The 16,199-nt window shown below is 43.2% G+C and overlaps 1 protein-coding gene across 2 annotated transcripts in view; it reads right to left on the bottom strand.

The window, feature by feature from the left end:
• Positions 1–407: 407 nt before the first annotated feature.
• The window catches only part of SERTAD2 (SERTA domain containing 2), a 122,520-nt gene continuing 106,728 nt past the window's right edge, over positions 408–16,199 (bottom strand). For both annotated transcript variants that reach the window (XM_003830898.5, XM_034953272.3), the window contains exon 2: positions 408–5,658. In XM_003830898.5, the coding sequence (XP_003830946.1) occupies positions 4,710–5,654 (945 nt within the window). In that variant the 5' untranslated portion in view covers positions 5,655–5,658 and the 3' untranslated portion in view covers positions 408–4,709. The remainder of the gene's footprint in view (positions 5,659–16,199) is intronic.

The following is a 16,199-nucleotide window of genomic DNA, read 5'->3' as shown; positions in this document are numbered from 1 at the left end:
GAGGGGGCAAATCTTGGTAGATACTGAAGTCTGGAGCTCAGGAGAGAGGCAGGGGCTGGAGACCAGTTTTGAGTCCTGAGTGGATTAGATCGCCTTGGGAAAGCAAGAGGCAGCAGGAATGGAGGCTCAGTGAAGTGCAGTCATGGGCCAAACCCTGGAAAAGACAATGTTTTAAAGAGAGCTGGGGCACAGATGTGAGAAAAAGGAGGTCCAGAAGGGTCCAAGAAGCAGGAGGAGAACCAGAAAGGGTGGTTCCTGAGACCAGGAGGGTTCAGGAAGACCAACAGCACCCACTCCTTCAGGGCCCCCCTGCTGCTCTCTCTTGCTGGACTTTGCTTAATGTGAGCAAACTGTCACAAATAAGCTGATTGAGCTCCCATCAAAAGAAAACTGCAAGCATGCCTCTCTCATCTTTTAACTGTTTATTGTATAATATAAAACTACAAAAGTAAGACTGCTCATTTCCATGTACATTTAATCTGTCCAATTGTTTAGATTACAGCCCAAACCTACATGTGAATACAGCCATCTGGGTTCCGATGTAACGTCTGTAATATTGCATAGAAAAGGCACAGCTCTCAGGTCTGTGGGGGAAAGGTTATACCTCCTTTTTGACAAAAGCCCTCCTCAAAAACCATGCACCAAACATGTCACTATGTACATCTTTTTTCAAAATCTCGGTCATGCGCACATATGGCCTGCATTTCTCTTCCAAAACTTGTTATCCCCAAAAGAAGTCCAACTTTTTATTGGCTTTGTCTGCAATAGCATTTGATCCTGGCTAATTTTCAAGAACCATTCAGACTCATTCTTAGAAACACTGAAAACAATTGTACATAAGCAGGATGCACACAACTCCATGCCTCCAGGTGCGGGGCAGTTACAGGAAGGTAACCATTTACAGCCAGAAAAGGTTAAATATGCTCTTTTGTTTTCAGAAAATGTATAAAGGTCCAATTTGTAACAGCAAGGTTTTCAAATTAAGACAATTCGTATAGAGTAGCAATTGCTGCACAAAGTAGAGTCTCTCTTTTTTTTTTTTTTACATTTGTCATTTAAGAAGGCTGCCCTGCGGTATTCATAATTCATTGTTTACCACAAAGGTGGTTCATAAATTTAAGCTTTAAAAACGATCTGTAAGTTGATACTTTGGCTCTTTGGGGCTTATTTCATTAAGAAATTTTCCTTGATTGACCTCAGGGCAGCTGGGGCACTCCAAGGGGCTATGGCGATAAAAAGCTCAATTGGTAAAGACACTCAAGAGGTGCAGAGGAGGCTCTGGCCACTGCTCACCCTTTGGTATGAACAAGGGTGCCCATGTGGTTGCCCCTTCTGTCATCCAGAGAAAGTGCTACTAAAAAAACTTTAAAAAATATCAACCCTTTGATGCTTTTCTTAAAAATTTGGAGGTATTAAAACATTCCTCATACCTTTTGCATATTTCAAATAGACCCATATTAGAGAAGAGTAAAAATGAATGCGGACTGTGCATACAATGAGAAGACCTGGGGGCCTGGCTTGGACCCCCTTTTAATACAGATTTACATTCCTACAAGAGAATACATTCCTACCATACATTCTGCACATGTTACGATCCAGATGTTAGCGCTCCACAGTAAAATAAATATATTTACACAGAGAAAAGGAATAAATAACTTATGGGGGGAAAAAAACTCACTTCAAATTCAAAGCTCTTACGATTCTGCTCTCATCTTGTCACTTCATTGCACATCAGTGTCAATAACTGTCCTCTCCCAGCCCCAGCTCGGTTTTCTCGTAAAGGCACCTCAAGCTGCCTGCCTGGCCCTGGATGCCATGTGATGTCTTTCATAAAGGGAAGGCACTGCTGGAAGCACATCCCACACTCAAACTGGGACTTGGAGATCCCACTCCAGCTCCTACTGTTCCCTGTTGGGACATCACTTTGTAAGAATAGGATGCAAAAGCAATTAGAACCCTAGATCATTTTGATCTTTCTGAAAATGGGCTGCTAATTTTCCATGTCTTTCTTGTTAGACTTTGAGTATCAGGGATTTATGGCAACGGTGTCAGAGTTAAAAAGCATTTGCCTGCTGTTTTTGGGGTTTTTGTTTTGATTTTGAAGCCCAGCCTTACAAATACATAAGAGTCAGAGAACCAAGTTTGGGCAACACTTCTCCGTGCTTATTTGAACTGTTGCCCAACATATGGGATTTGTTTAAACACATGATTTGCTAATCCAACAAAAGTACAGTTGTTGTAAGTTACTGTAAATCAGTTTTTAACAATGGCAAACCAACTGTTTTACCCTGTTATTGTTCAGAATCATCAATACTATTGTATATGTGTACGTAGGTAGATGTGTGCAGCATGCGGCAGGTTTGCCAGGTCCTCCAGTTATAGAAAGCATGGAATCTGGGCAGACTTGTTCTCTGCAAGAAAGGGAAGCTCTTAAAATTAACAGGCATACTGACACTGGAAGCATCTACTACAACCCTCACCTCAGTTACATGGTCCCTGGTCCTAGTAAAGGAAATGACACACCTGTAGCAGTACGAGGTGTCTGCGTGGAGGTTGCTTGTAGGAGAACAAGTGCAATTTGATCAGTTTCTCACTGCTCTACTGAGCTGATAATTAGCCTTTAAAACACGTTCAAGTGGGGGGGAAAAGTAAATTAGAATGTAGAAAGCCTTTATCATATCATACTCAAATCCTTTGCTTAGATGAGCAGTTCCTTCATCACAAACGTCTTTGCTTTGCCATGTGCATTACAAAAATAAAACTAACTATGGCTTGCTTAAAGTGCCATTTTATAAAGTTGTCTTTTTTAATTAGCCAGAAAGACCCAATTTTATCCATGGCAAGAAGTGAGCAGAATTGGTGACTGAATATTGACAAATGACCAACAACAAAGACAACAACAACAACAAAACATCCCATAATTTAAAAATTTTTAAATAAATATAAAAGTTATTCCTAAAGAAGCCATCTGCATAACAATATAGGTTGTAACCTGCACTCAACAGCTAAAGTACCATTGGAAGGAAAGAAAAAACTGAAACAAGAAGGCCATAAACAGTTTCGGCAACAAGCATGATACATTGAAATTTTTAAAAATTAAATGTACACCACTAGGAATAAAAAGCTACTTCTCAAGTGTGTCCTGGGAGATAAGGTGATGGGGGGGGAATTGGGGGGAGGAGGGAAAACATGCATAGAAAGTCCTGTCTGAGTTTTGGGGTAAAACAGCCTTGACAAGTGTGAAGTAGCTGACTTAGGAAAGCAACCAGATGGGAAGCTGTGACGTAATGTGATGAACTCCAGGTTCAAGAGTCACACATGTTGTAAGAGTGCATCCCGGGCCGGCCGAGGCGAGCCAAGCTCACTGTGGTGATCACGAAGATGCCATTTTCAGCTCTTAGCAACACAGGGAAAGCTCTAGGGAAAGGAAGCTGCAGAAGACAATTAAGCAACATGATGGATGCCTTCTGGGGAGATTTTCTTCTTTAAGGGCCCTAAGCATTGCAACAGGGCTGAGTTCCATGAAGAAGTTGGTTGCTTTTCGGATGTAAAATTTTGTTCGGATGTAAAATTTCAGGTCATCATAAAAATTATGCCAAAAAGGAAAGATCTGGGTTTTCATTAAAAAACAAAATAAAAACAATTAAAAGCGCAAACTTGGCATAAATACACTCTTAAGAAAGACAGTAGCTTTACCCTCAAAAGAGGGAGCAAAAGAGAACCATCACTTAAATCCCCAGCTCCACAGCCATCTCCCGCCAACTGCTTAATGCAAGTTTGATGAGCACATGTGGCTCTGGCTTTGGAAGTCACAGTACTGGCGGGTGTTGGTGCCAGGGGGTCAGTGCTTGTGAAATTTGGATGTGATATCACCTGGCCCTTTCTTAAAGCACTGTGTGTGTGTGTTTATGTGTGTGTGCATGTGTGTGCCTGTGTTTGCATTTGGGGACATCAACTGTAGATTGATTTGATCCAATTTTCTCTTGCACCATACACATATAAAACATTACAACTCTATAAAAGTACAAGTGCAACTTGTACATCTGAAGTTTGCAGGAACTATGTGAGCAAATCCTATCAAAATAGCTATCTCATATGTATAAACAGCATTTGTTTTTAGAAAAACAATATCATAAACTGCAGAATCTGTACAAAAATATAAAATAAATTTGGGCAGCAGTTTTCTAAACAGCCATGTAAATGCAACACTTACGAGGAGTAGTTAATGCCTCTAAAAAGGCCGAATTGCCAAGTCAACCTATACAGGGCAAAAATGCCAGAAAAGGTACTGAGATTATCTAAATAAGATATATATATATAGTTTTCTTCTTTACCTCTTGCAATAAAACTTATAGAAAAAATAGACAAATATGCACATGCAATTTACAGCTTTTCCAACTTAATCCTTGTGCTTCACTTGAACTGTTTATTTTTGTCATTCAACATTGCAACATTGTCTTCGAATGGATTCTTTCCTATACCAGGGTAGTAGGTCTCTGAGGAACCACTCAAAAAAGTGTATTAAAAGTGGTCATACTTGGATGAAGGCACTCCAACTCTGCTCAAAGCAAAAACTAGTGTGATCCTGTTGTAAAATTTTCTTTTTCTCTGAAAAAGGCAAGCAAGGGTGCATGCACAGTGTGGAGAACTGTCAGGGTTATGGGAACGCTCTGGGGTCTGGGTGGGCATAGTCGCTGGGTCCCCGGGTCTTAGGACCCAACAAGCACCTCCATGATGTGGTCCAGCTCTGTGAGGTCCATTTTGAAAGGCTGACTTGGGGCGACAGGCTGACTGCTGTAAGGAGCCAGAGTTTTGAGGAGGTCGTCGGCAGACACAGGGGCCATTTTTGAGGCTGTCCCTGATGAGGAAGTGCAGGGGTCAAAATCATACATGGACGTATCAATGTCAGCAAACAGGATGTCATCCAGGGTCAAGTCTGTCAGGAAACCCGTGGACGTCGTTATTTCAAAATTCCCAGGCAGAGAGTCCATCAGTTTTGAGTCATCTGCGCGGCTCTCTTGAGGACCGTCGAGTTTCTGGGTGCCAGCCTCGCTGGAGGTCCCTTTCACACTGTCAGTCGCAGCCGCGGCCGCCTCTGTGGAGGTAGATGTGGGACAGAGCTCCTCGATCTCATCCAAGGCAGAGGAGAAACTGTCCTTTTCTGGCGAGAGGGCTGGAGGTGACAGTTTGGTGGGAGCCGTGGGCTGCATGGCCTGGGAGGTGCAAAACGTGTCATCGTCGTCCTCGAGCAGTGAGGCCGGGGTGAGGCAGGCCTCCAGGGGCGTAGTGCTTCCGAGGTCGCAGGGGTGGGAGGACGGGGACGCCAGGTGGCTGAAGGCCGGCGGGGCCTCTCGGTAGCTGTCGCTGGGCTCGGTGGTGGGCTGGGAGGAGGGGGTGAACATGGGCCTCAGGCTGCCTTCCTGTTTGAGTTCCTCCTGGATCCGCCTCAACATGTTGTTAATTAAAACGGTCTTTTGCAAGCTGGGCTCTGTCAGGGGCCTGTGGTTATAGAGTTTCATAAGGGAAATGTTGAAGATAGTCTGGCGCTGTAAGGTGTAAGACACCTTGGATGGACCGTCACAGGGAGACACGATTTTGCCTTCCAGCCCATCTTCATGCTCATCAAACTTCCGTTTTCCTCCTTTACCCAACATATATCTGCAGAGGGGAGAGAGAGGAAATGGCATTAATCACATGAGAGCTGATTTCTCCCATAAAAAAAGAGACTGATTTAGAGGGCAGGACTTGGACCTCAGTTTCCTGCCCAGGGTTATTTACAAGTACACGTGGATTAATTAGGGGTGGGAGGAAGGAAGACCTTTTACATTAAGAGAGAGTTAGAAAATCCACCTTTGTATGCCTGTGGAGCAATTTTTATCACTAGGTAGTCTGGTGAGTGTATTTCTTGAGAAATGTGTACGACACAGACAAGTTAAGAATTACCATGGAAACCATGATTTTGACTTTCTCAGCTCATGTGCTTGTGTTCGCATGCCTAAGATTATCATGCAGGTTCAATTTCCCTCCCCCACGTAGATTTATTTTTAAAGCCCAAGAAAACACTTACAATGCTATGACCTAAACAGATATAGGTGTCATAGATTACAGCTTGAGCACTTCTTAAAGGATTAAAAGAACCAAGTTAAAGAAAGGTAACATGTATAATTTGGGTAGAACTGTGTGTGCTTTCAAAATGCTTTTCCTTCCTCATTAAGCACGGAGTCTTTCTGCCTGGTTGGGGACATGTGGTGAAGCACTGCACCTGTGTTAAATGACCACAGTGACTGAGCCGCCGCCACTTTTCATTCTAGAATCAAGGGGAGGAATGCGTATGTCCCAGCCTAAGTTTTTCCTTGGCTCAACTTCATCCACGCACAGTTATGTTTGAAGACAACTGGATTAATTTTGAAGTAATTAGCTCTGATTACAAGCATTGCCGTTTGGGTACTCGAGACATTTCCTAACAAACTACCTCCTGTGATTCCAGAGATACATGCATATTTTGAGGAAACCATGACCTCGTATCTCAGACCCTGAGAATCTGGTAATGGGTTGAATTTTAAAACTGCAGCCAGGAACTCCTGCCCCATCTTGCCTGCTGCTTACAGGCCAGGCTGTGTCCTCTCTTGCTCTGGCCTTAGTGAATACATTTTATCATCTGGTTGTCACCTTCTGGGGAGTGGTCCTTCCAACTTTCCAAGGTCATGTGACATCGTCACAACCTCCTTTCAGAACTTCTACTGTCTAAACAGAACAATCTCAAGTTCATTAGCCTTTGCCTCAAAGATCTCACTTTCTAACCATTTAACAAGAAACCTGTCTTTTGGTGTTCGGACCAGGATCGTGGTTCGAATGAAGCCAGGCCCATGCTTGCTCCCTCACCGTTCCCGCCTCCAGCTACAGCACTCTCAGGGACTCCTGCTAATCCTGTCCTCAGTGTGACTCCTCTCATGTCTTCATATACAGGCAACTGCTTTGTAGTTATTCAATTTCTCTTCTAAATGCCACTTACCTTTTAATGAACTGCTTCAGCTGATGGATCACACCTCATTCAATCCTTTAATAACTTATCCACATCTACACTGTCATAGGCACTTGGCCAGGCCCAGTGGGGAGTCCCACATGAACACCCTGGCCTTCAAGAGGCTAAATAGCCCCTCCTACACCTGATCACCATTTTGAATTTCAAGTCTCGACCTAAAGAAATAAGGCTAAATGGAATATAAACTTCACAGAACTTCTTTCTCATACTTTGTCACAAAGCAGGCCATGCTGCCCTCAAGGCCAGTATACAGGTAGACATGGAGCCTGCCACTTGGGGTAACCGTCTTACCTCATGTCTCATGAGGTCTCCAGAAGAGACAGATGAACAAGCTGCGACCTATCAACATCAGAATCGGCTTGAGATTTGTTAATACTTATGAAGAATGTGGAGTTACTTGCATGAAACATTTCCCCTCATTTTGTTAACATTTAAAAAATGGCTGTCAATCACAATGACCAGTCCAGTAATTAATTGTTCTTCAGGGCAATAAAGGTTATGATAGTAACAGTTGGTTTGTCTAATACTTCACGTGATAGACATATTTCCTACTGTTTAGTGCTAAAATTCTCATTTGTGTATTTACTTTGCATAGAACATTTCCTATCTAAAGTATCTGTTTAAACTTGAAGGTGAATCAGAGTGGAGGTGGTTTCATCTCACATTGCAAAACGTTTTCTACTTCATGCATCAGAGGTACTACTGGACAACTGGGTTCTGAAACATAACTGTATTCACAGGTATACTATTGGTATTTGCTTAGAATTTAAGCATTTAAATACCTATAGAAAAATTTCACTTTTGCTAAAGAGCTAAGTGCATTTAACTCTCATATAAAGTTCTAAGATTTATGTTATGTTATAATGTGATCATGGCAACATACTTAAATGTGTGAGTACACAGATACATACACACTCTAAACTAGTGTTTCTCAAAGTGTGGCCACAGATGGTGCCTGTCTGCGAACTGTTACTGGTCCATGATGAGGTATGTAGAGAGAGACATTTTATTATTTAGAAACTTCTACAGCAAATTTACACAGTGACTGTTATGTCTGTACATGGAATTTTTAAAATGGGGCTTCTATTTTCCATAACTTTGTATTTTTATTTCATTTTATGATAATTATTTTTATTGTGTCTTACTCAAGTCTGTGAAAGATTGGGGGGCCAGGGAACCAAGAGAGCCCCTAATCACAGAAAGCTTGAGAAGCACTGTCCGTAAGTGTAAAACAAAATACAACCGAAAACAAACTAGCTTATTGCCACTGTGGATTTTTATCGGTTTTCTGGAGGAGAGGTAACATTTAGGGAAGATGGTGTAGACTCTTTTTACAGTCATCAATGCAGAATTGTCTTTTTAAAGACTTGTTACTAGAACAAACAACAGGGCTTTTTTAATACTGCATTTTTCTAGAAATAATCACTGAATCTACAGAATTCACCTATTTAAAAAGTATACAGGCCATGCAAAATATTATAGGCATTTAGTAGAATTCCCATAGCTGAAAGAGATCTTTGGAGATATTTTCAGAAGGATTTCAATGTGAGAAGCACCTAATTTCCAATTAGAATGATCCAGCTGGCCAGAGCTGTGTGCTAATCCTAATGATTTAGAGAAAGCCTGATAAGACATCTGTAATGCTGCCTGGAAGGGGAGGGCAGAGGGCTCGGTAAGCAAAACCTGTAAGCAGGAACAGACACACACACCAAATCTTGGATGCACCTCAGAGGTGTGAATACGGACCCCTGATGAAGTGTACCTCAAGGCAGTTTTGCCACCATTTCTCTATTTTGTATTATAAGGCAAAACTGACTCCACACACCCAGTAAGATTGTAAAATGCATATAATCTTGATTTTTAATCCTAATTCTATCTAAGCTGTTACAGAAAGGAATACAATGCAACATAATAAAAAGTGAAGTCATTTTCCTTAAGTTTGCCTGACACACTGCAGTAACATTACAATGAGCATATTCAGAAGAGGCCTCCAACTCCTAGAGGGGGAGGGCAGTGGGAACTCTCACTCTCAGGGCTTTGTGTAACAACCACCTCCCCTTAAGCAGGGCCCAATTTAAAGGAGAAAAGACACGACATGCCCTCAAGAACCGGAGGGCAAGAAGCCAGGCGCATCAGCCCCTCCAGGCCTCTCTGGGCGTGGCTCAGGCTGGCCAAGGTCAGGGTCGGCCCAGCTCCTAGCTCCTCAGAAGCCTCTCTTTCCTCAGGCACTCTAAGAAAATAACAATAGCTCTTTAACCACCCTTTGGAGAGGCAAGGGACCTTTCAAAAAGGCCTCGCTGGGCTGCAACTTGAAGATGAAGCAGTAGCAGGAGCTAAGGACGTGTAGGTGACTCTAGGGAGGGGGTGCTGTGGTTCCTGCAGAGGGGGGGCCTGGAGTTCACGAAAGGGGGGGCCTGTGACCCATTGGCTTCCTAGGTCACCCCCGGGGCTTTGACACTCCACTTTATCTCCTCCCTTGGCTGGTGAAGACCAAAGCCTAAAAAACCCATGTCTTCTACCCAATTTTTCCAAAGACCCAAAGTGCCCCTGAGCTCCAGGGCGGGGTTGGAGACTCCCACGTGGAGGAATCACGTGGGTGCTCCTCCATCTTCTGCCCACCCTAAGGGGCCTAAAACTAACCCCAGCCACTTTTCTACTGAATAGTCATTGGCTCTTAACATGAGGTTTGAGATCAAACGACCTCCCTCCCCAATAAACTTTTTAGAAACAAATTCCTAGCATTCTGGTTTTCTAAACATTAATTTTAACAACTATTAACTGCAGCAAACTAAGTTTCAAACATAAAGAACAAAACTCATTGGTAGAGACATAAATGAAAACTTCTGGAGTTTTCCAGGAAACTTCATACTAAACACAACTCTGTACATGAAAACTAGTTTTCAACTGTGCAACTTTTCATTAGGAAGGACCCTGCCCTCAAAAGCTACAATCTGGGTAGATGCTCAAAAGTAACAAATGTCACTAGAAGTGTCCTCAAAAGTCAAAGGACCAGAGGACCAGAAGCCTGAATGACTTGACTTTTTGGGGCTTTGCAATTCCAGAATCTGAGTGACTCCCACAGTAAGCAATCTGAGAGATTACTGTGGGCTGGGGGCGGCCGGGAGACTGCTGGAAATAGATTTGTAGCCTATTTGAAAGTTACATTTAAGGTGGGATTGTCTCTTCATATCTGTTTCCCATCTCAAGATAGTGAGCCCCCTAGGGCACAGACGGTGTGTGTTTTGTTCACTTCTGTACCCTCAGCATAAGGTAGTCTCCAACACAAGATGCTCCATAGATGGTCACTGAATACACGAACAGTAAGTGGAAATAATGAGGAAAGACACCAAGGGGCAGCCAGGGCAGCACTGTAAAAACAGAGCCAGGTGTGTGTGTGTGTGTCCCTGAGCGTGAACTGTGTCTGGGAGGGAGGGTCTGAGGAATGGGAGGGTTGCACAGACCTCGGAGTTGAACGGTTTTACAGGCGGGATCAGGGTCGCGCAATGCACCAGCAGCTGAGATATAGAGTAGGCAGGAAAGCTCCAGCTGAGAAGCTCTTCTGTGAGCGGCTCTCCCATCCTTCACTTCTCAACCACGGACAAGCCTTAGGCTCACCTGGAGGCCTGATAAGCACAGGCCGTTGGGCCCCACCTCCCATATTTCTCTTTCAGCATGTCTGGGGAGGAGCCCTCAAATCAGCATTTCCAACAAACTTTCGGGTGATGCTGGTCTGGGAACCTCACTTTGAGAATTACCATTTCTTCTTTTCCTCATCAGGCCATTTCAGGTTTAGGCCGGAGGATATCTTTATTCAGTTAATCTTGATTCCCAAGGCCTTCCTTATTTGTGTCTAATTTAGCAGGACAAAAAGGAATGAACAGCATTTTTGTGATAGCAACTGACAACTGACATTAGAAAACAAAATACTGCACGCAGAGTTAAGATGTCTTATACTCAATTTTAATGACAAAACTCAGGGTCTCAAACTGATGTGTCAGATCCTACTGGCCCAGTGGGGCCCAGATTCTCCTTGCTGGGGTCTTAAAGTGATGGCAGTGGGATCTTATCCAAAGCCCAGAAAGGAACTGAAACAGTACTTACGTTTAAAAGAGTAAGTAACATCTCACACTACTACATTTTGCATTTTGGAAAAAAAATGCAAACAATTTTTTTAAAGATGAATCAGAAAAGGTTATCTTTAGCTCAAGGTTTTTCAACTATTTAAAAGCTACACCTTTTTAAAAATCTTTTTTTTTTTAATTACTGTCCTTTAATGTTATTTGAACTGTCAAAGTAAATGTTATGATTTTTTAAAGTGAGAGTATTAAATCGACTTTTCCAAACTACCACTTCTGTCATCCTACCACCACCAACAAAAACCACTGCTTTAACCTGCAGGCTCACCCCAGCCTCTGCAGCATCACAGCATCCTGGTGGTTCCCTCGACAGACCCTGGGTTGGGGGGGCAGGGGCAGTGTGGGGGCTGTAGGAGGCCTGCACAGGGAGCCCTCCTCAGACCACCAAGGCTGGCTTGCTGGGTTTCTCTGTGCCAGTCAAAAAAAGAGGCAAAAGTCTTCACAGATGTAAAACTCTGCATTATGTTTTAACTTGATTCATCCCAAATGATTGTCATTAGCCCGGGCGGAAGGAAAACTCTCACTGATAGACTTTTCTACTCTGTTTGGAGAAAGAGAATTCATGCCACAAAATGACTTTAAAAGGGGGTCAAATTCACAGCTTAGTTCTAAATTCTTAAGAGAGGAAATAATTGGGGAAGGTGTGACTGGTCTTGTGACCAAAAAGGAATCAAAGATTGAGTGGAGACACCTGGTCCTGCACCCCTGGGGCTTGTGCAGCTCGGCACCACCCTGACCTGGTGCGGGGACAGACGGGGAACTCAGGAAAGCATCGCCTTAGAAGCCCAACTGGTTTGTACCTTGTGTACGTTTTCAAGAGCTTTTTCCAATTTCCTTTTGGGAAACAGCAACAACTACACATTCTGTATGCTCCCTTCTCAGGAGAGCAGCAGGCTTCACAATTAAGTGGTATGTTGTTTTAAAAGTCAGGTAACAAGGCAACACTGAACTACAGTGTCTGCCGTGGTGTACGGGCGGCTAGTGGGGTGAGCTGGCCATGCTCTGCCGCTCACCTGGGTGGAGAGCACAGCTGGGGCCTGCCTCATGATGAGTCACCGGCCTGCACACGCGGGATCCTGCACGGCTCTACATGCACGCTATACTTCAACAGGAACGTTTTCAAAACGCTAGCTAACAGCTCTCAGGAAAAAGGCTCCTAATTCAAAGGGGAGCTTTAACAAGCTATATCCCTTGGCAGGGCAAGGTGGCTCACGCCTGTAATCCCAGCACTTTGGAAGGCCGAGGCGGGTGGATCACGAGGTCAGGAGATCGAGACCACCCTGGCTAACACGGTGAAACCCCATCTCTACTAAAAATACAAAAAATTAGCCAGGCGGTGGCGGGTACCTGTAGTCCCAGCTACTCAGGAGGCTGAGGCAGGAGAATGGCGTGAACCCGGGAGGCGGAGTTTGCAGTGAGCCGAGATCGCGCCACTGCACTCCAGCCTGGGTGACAGAGTAAAACTCCGTCTCCAAAAAAACAAAACAAAACAAAAAAAACACCAAGCTGTATCCCTAACCTCATCAGACACACTGTCCCATATGGCTGCTGGTGTGACCACTGGTTGCTGACAAGTCCAGAGGTGTCAATGCTAACGCTAAAACCAGAAAGATGAGGCCTTTAACCCAACGCCAACACTCAAAAGTAGTGATCTGCCCTCATGTACCCACCTCTTTGGAAGAAAAAAGAAGTGTGGCGATTGTCTTATGAGAAGGCTGGCAGCGGTCCTTCCCTTCCCCTGACATACTGTGCCACCAAAGCCCACAGCCCTAAGTGGAAACACATTCATTCTCCTGGTGTCTTTTGGTGGTGGTGGTAGAGGAAAGGGGTGCCCCTGGTAAAATTAGCTGGGCATGTGGCAGACTTCTGAGCCGAAAAGAGGCTCAAAGTAGGGCCAGGATTGTTTTGAGACAACTTCTGAAACACAGAATATGCTGTTTCTCTTCTCCTCACTCCACAGGCTGGTCTCCCAGTGCGTTTAGGACCCTGCTTTTGAGGCATCCAAGTGGGAAAGCCTCTGTTCATGACAAAAGGGAACCTCCCACCAGCCTGAGGGCGGGACGCTGAGGACCCCAGAGCCCTGCCTCCAGGCTGCTGTCGTAGTGTGACACAGCAACTTCCGAGCAGGAAGGAGAAGCCCGATCCTAACTGGGGGAAGCTGTTTGCTTAGACAACTTTCTACACTTCAAATATTACACCTTAAACAACACACTGGACTAAGAAATCTGATCATGTCCAGGCTTTTAACACCCTCCTCCCCCAAGGAACAATAAAACACACCAGCGAAAACAAAGAGGCTGCCCTGAAAAGGTTGCAGTGGTGGATGATACTGGCAGAATCAGAAAGGAAGCTAAGAGAAACAGGCGCGTCCTCAGCCGGGCCTCGCGTGTCCTGACACTGCAGCAGGCACGGGATGTGGGCTGTCCCCTCCAGCACGGTGCGGGAAGGTGCTGGGGTATCCAAACAGCAAAAGCAAACCTGAGACCCCAAAACAACTGCGTCTGGCCCAGGGGAGTGGGCAAAAATTCCAACAGGGAGAGACCGTCTCTGGCTTATTTACAGACAGGGTATAAGGATGCCCAAAGACAAGGCGGAGTATTAGTAACAGAACTCATGAAGTTCTATGGATCGGGATGCTTTTTTAAAAAAAAAAAAACACACACCAAAACTCATCCAGAATGTCTGAGGTCCCTGCAGTAACATCCATGCTAATTGGTAAGTAAGACAAAGCCTCCCCTAACAAATCAGCAATGTAATTATAAAGCCAGTCACTAGATCAAGCCAGTCTCCTGTGCTCCAGCGATATTCTGAACCTGTAACCCGATACCACTGTTTGCTGCCGGCGCCTCCTCCGGGCTCTCCCGCTGCGCACCGGCCGCGCGGGGGCCCGCAGGGCAACGCAGCCTAGGCTGTTTGTGCAAGATGAGACCCTGCATTTGACGAAGACCTGCAGGAGCAATCCTCCCGGCTTTCTTGACAGTGAAGAAGAAGAAGAAGAAAAAAAAAGCCTGACGATACACTGAAATTCGAACAGGAAGTCAAGCCCCAAGTAAATTTAAGAAACAACTTTTACTGTTTGGGGTTGTTTTCTAAAGTCCAAATTTTTAAAATTCTAGTTTCTCCTCTCAGATTTTTACATGCTCCTATTAAATTGAAGGCAATTTCCAATACTGGAGGTTTGTCAAATATAAACTTTTCTCCTAGTAAAATAATTTTTTTAAAATGTTGACAGCTGCATTTAGTAAGCAAAAACATAGTCAAATTCTGGGAGGGAATGTTTCAAGTAAATATTTCTTTAGAATAAATTATGGCCTTGTTAGTACACATCTGGAAAGAGAATAGGCTTTTTAGAATATAAATGTCAAGTGGTATAAAATGTTTCTTATATCCTGTCTTAGTGGTTCCTCTGCCAGCTGGGAATTTTAAGTTTTAATCCCAACTCTTATGAAGCTATGGACACCAATTACCTTCTTCCAAGGACAATGAGAATGCTGCCAATTGTTTTATTTTATCTAAGGATTCTGGCTAAAAGTATGGTACACTTGATTTAAAAAAAATTAGAAAGAAAAATGCTTTGTTTTCTCAGTTTTAAGGAATTTTTTTAATTTATAAGGAAAAAGGATTACTTGGGAATGGCACACTTAATTCAAGTAAAAGGTTGAGTAGAATTATACAGTTTCTAACCTTAACAAAAACATAATATGCTCTGATGCCTGGAATTTGCTTTAAAATACTCCAAAACAAACAAACAAACAAAAAACCCAAAACCTGGCCATGTAGATGAAACAAGATTTGACAAAATGTTGATACCTGCTGAGGCTGGCTGATAAGTACAAGGCGGTGCTTTGTACTCTTCCTTTTACTTTTGAATGTGTTTGGAATTTTCCATAATAAAAAGTTAAAAACCACAACACGCCAATACATATTTCTAAATTAAAACATATAAAATAAGCACAATAAATTACTCACACCCCCAGTGAAAACTATTATATTAATTTGATAGGGTTTTTTTTTTTTCTTCACACAGAAGAAAGCTATTAGTGCTCCATGTAAACAAGCACGCCCAATTCAAGTTGGAACTCTTTAAATTCTGGAAGACAGCACATCACATCCAGCCACGAGGGGGCGCAGCCGAGCAGCAAGGAGCGCAAAAGTCTCATTCTTCACTGCAATTTCTACCTACAGCTCTCTCAAAGTATACACATTTTCAAGATTGTTTCCAAATTCAGGTATCCACAGGACACTGCTAAGCAAGCTGGGAGCTTTGCCAAGGCCAAAATAAATTAAATTATGGTACGGTTCAAACTCTGGAAGTACTGTGTATAGGAAAGGTTGTTTCTCTGTATATAAAAGTTAACACTGGTATTTCAAAAACCATGGTTAAAATCCCTGGAGGATTCCTGAAATGAGAACAAACACACAACAACAAACACACACCCAAGTCATGAGATGTGAACGTGGAGAAACCAACAGTTCAGAATTTCCAGTGGGGCTTGCAACATGGACTCCCAATAAAACAATGAGTCTCAATAAATTCGGCACTAAGCTTTTACCAGTATAGACAGACGCCTTTACTAGGCCTACTTACTACTTCTTAATAACTATAAATTATCTCCATACTGAACAGATACTGCTTCAGGCAGTTATTTGGGAAAACCCTTCATAAAGGACATTGGAGAGGGGCCATTTAATTATAAAATGTAACACAGTTAACCTTAGGGAGATGATGAAGCGAGATCATTATGTGTAACTACTTGCTGGGATTCTATTTAAATTATAAGTTCAGGTTATATGATGTTGTATGTTCAATAATAATGCTCATAATAGATGAAATGTTATAATGAGTCTCCACATTTGAAAATTGGAAACTATAAACATATCTATATTTTATAATCATTTGAATTGTGATACTACTTCATAATAATTTGGTGTCAGAGTATGTTTTTAGCATTTTGAGTCTAAGGCCTCATTAACATTAGGGTAAGGAACTCTCAGATTTGACAATTTTTCCCATAAGATTA

Source organism: Pan paniscus, chromosome 12, assembly GCF_029289425.2.
Source record: "Pan paniscus chromosome 12, NHGRI_mPanPan1-v2.0_pri, whole genome shotgun sequence".
Lineage (NCBI taxonomy): Eukaryota > Metazoa > Chordata > Mammalia > Primates > Hominidae > Pan > Pan paniscus.
Note: the sequence above shows the minus strand (reverse complement) of the source record. Positions and strands in the feature narration are given on the sequence as shown.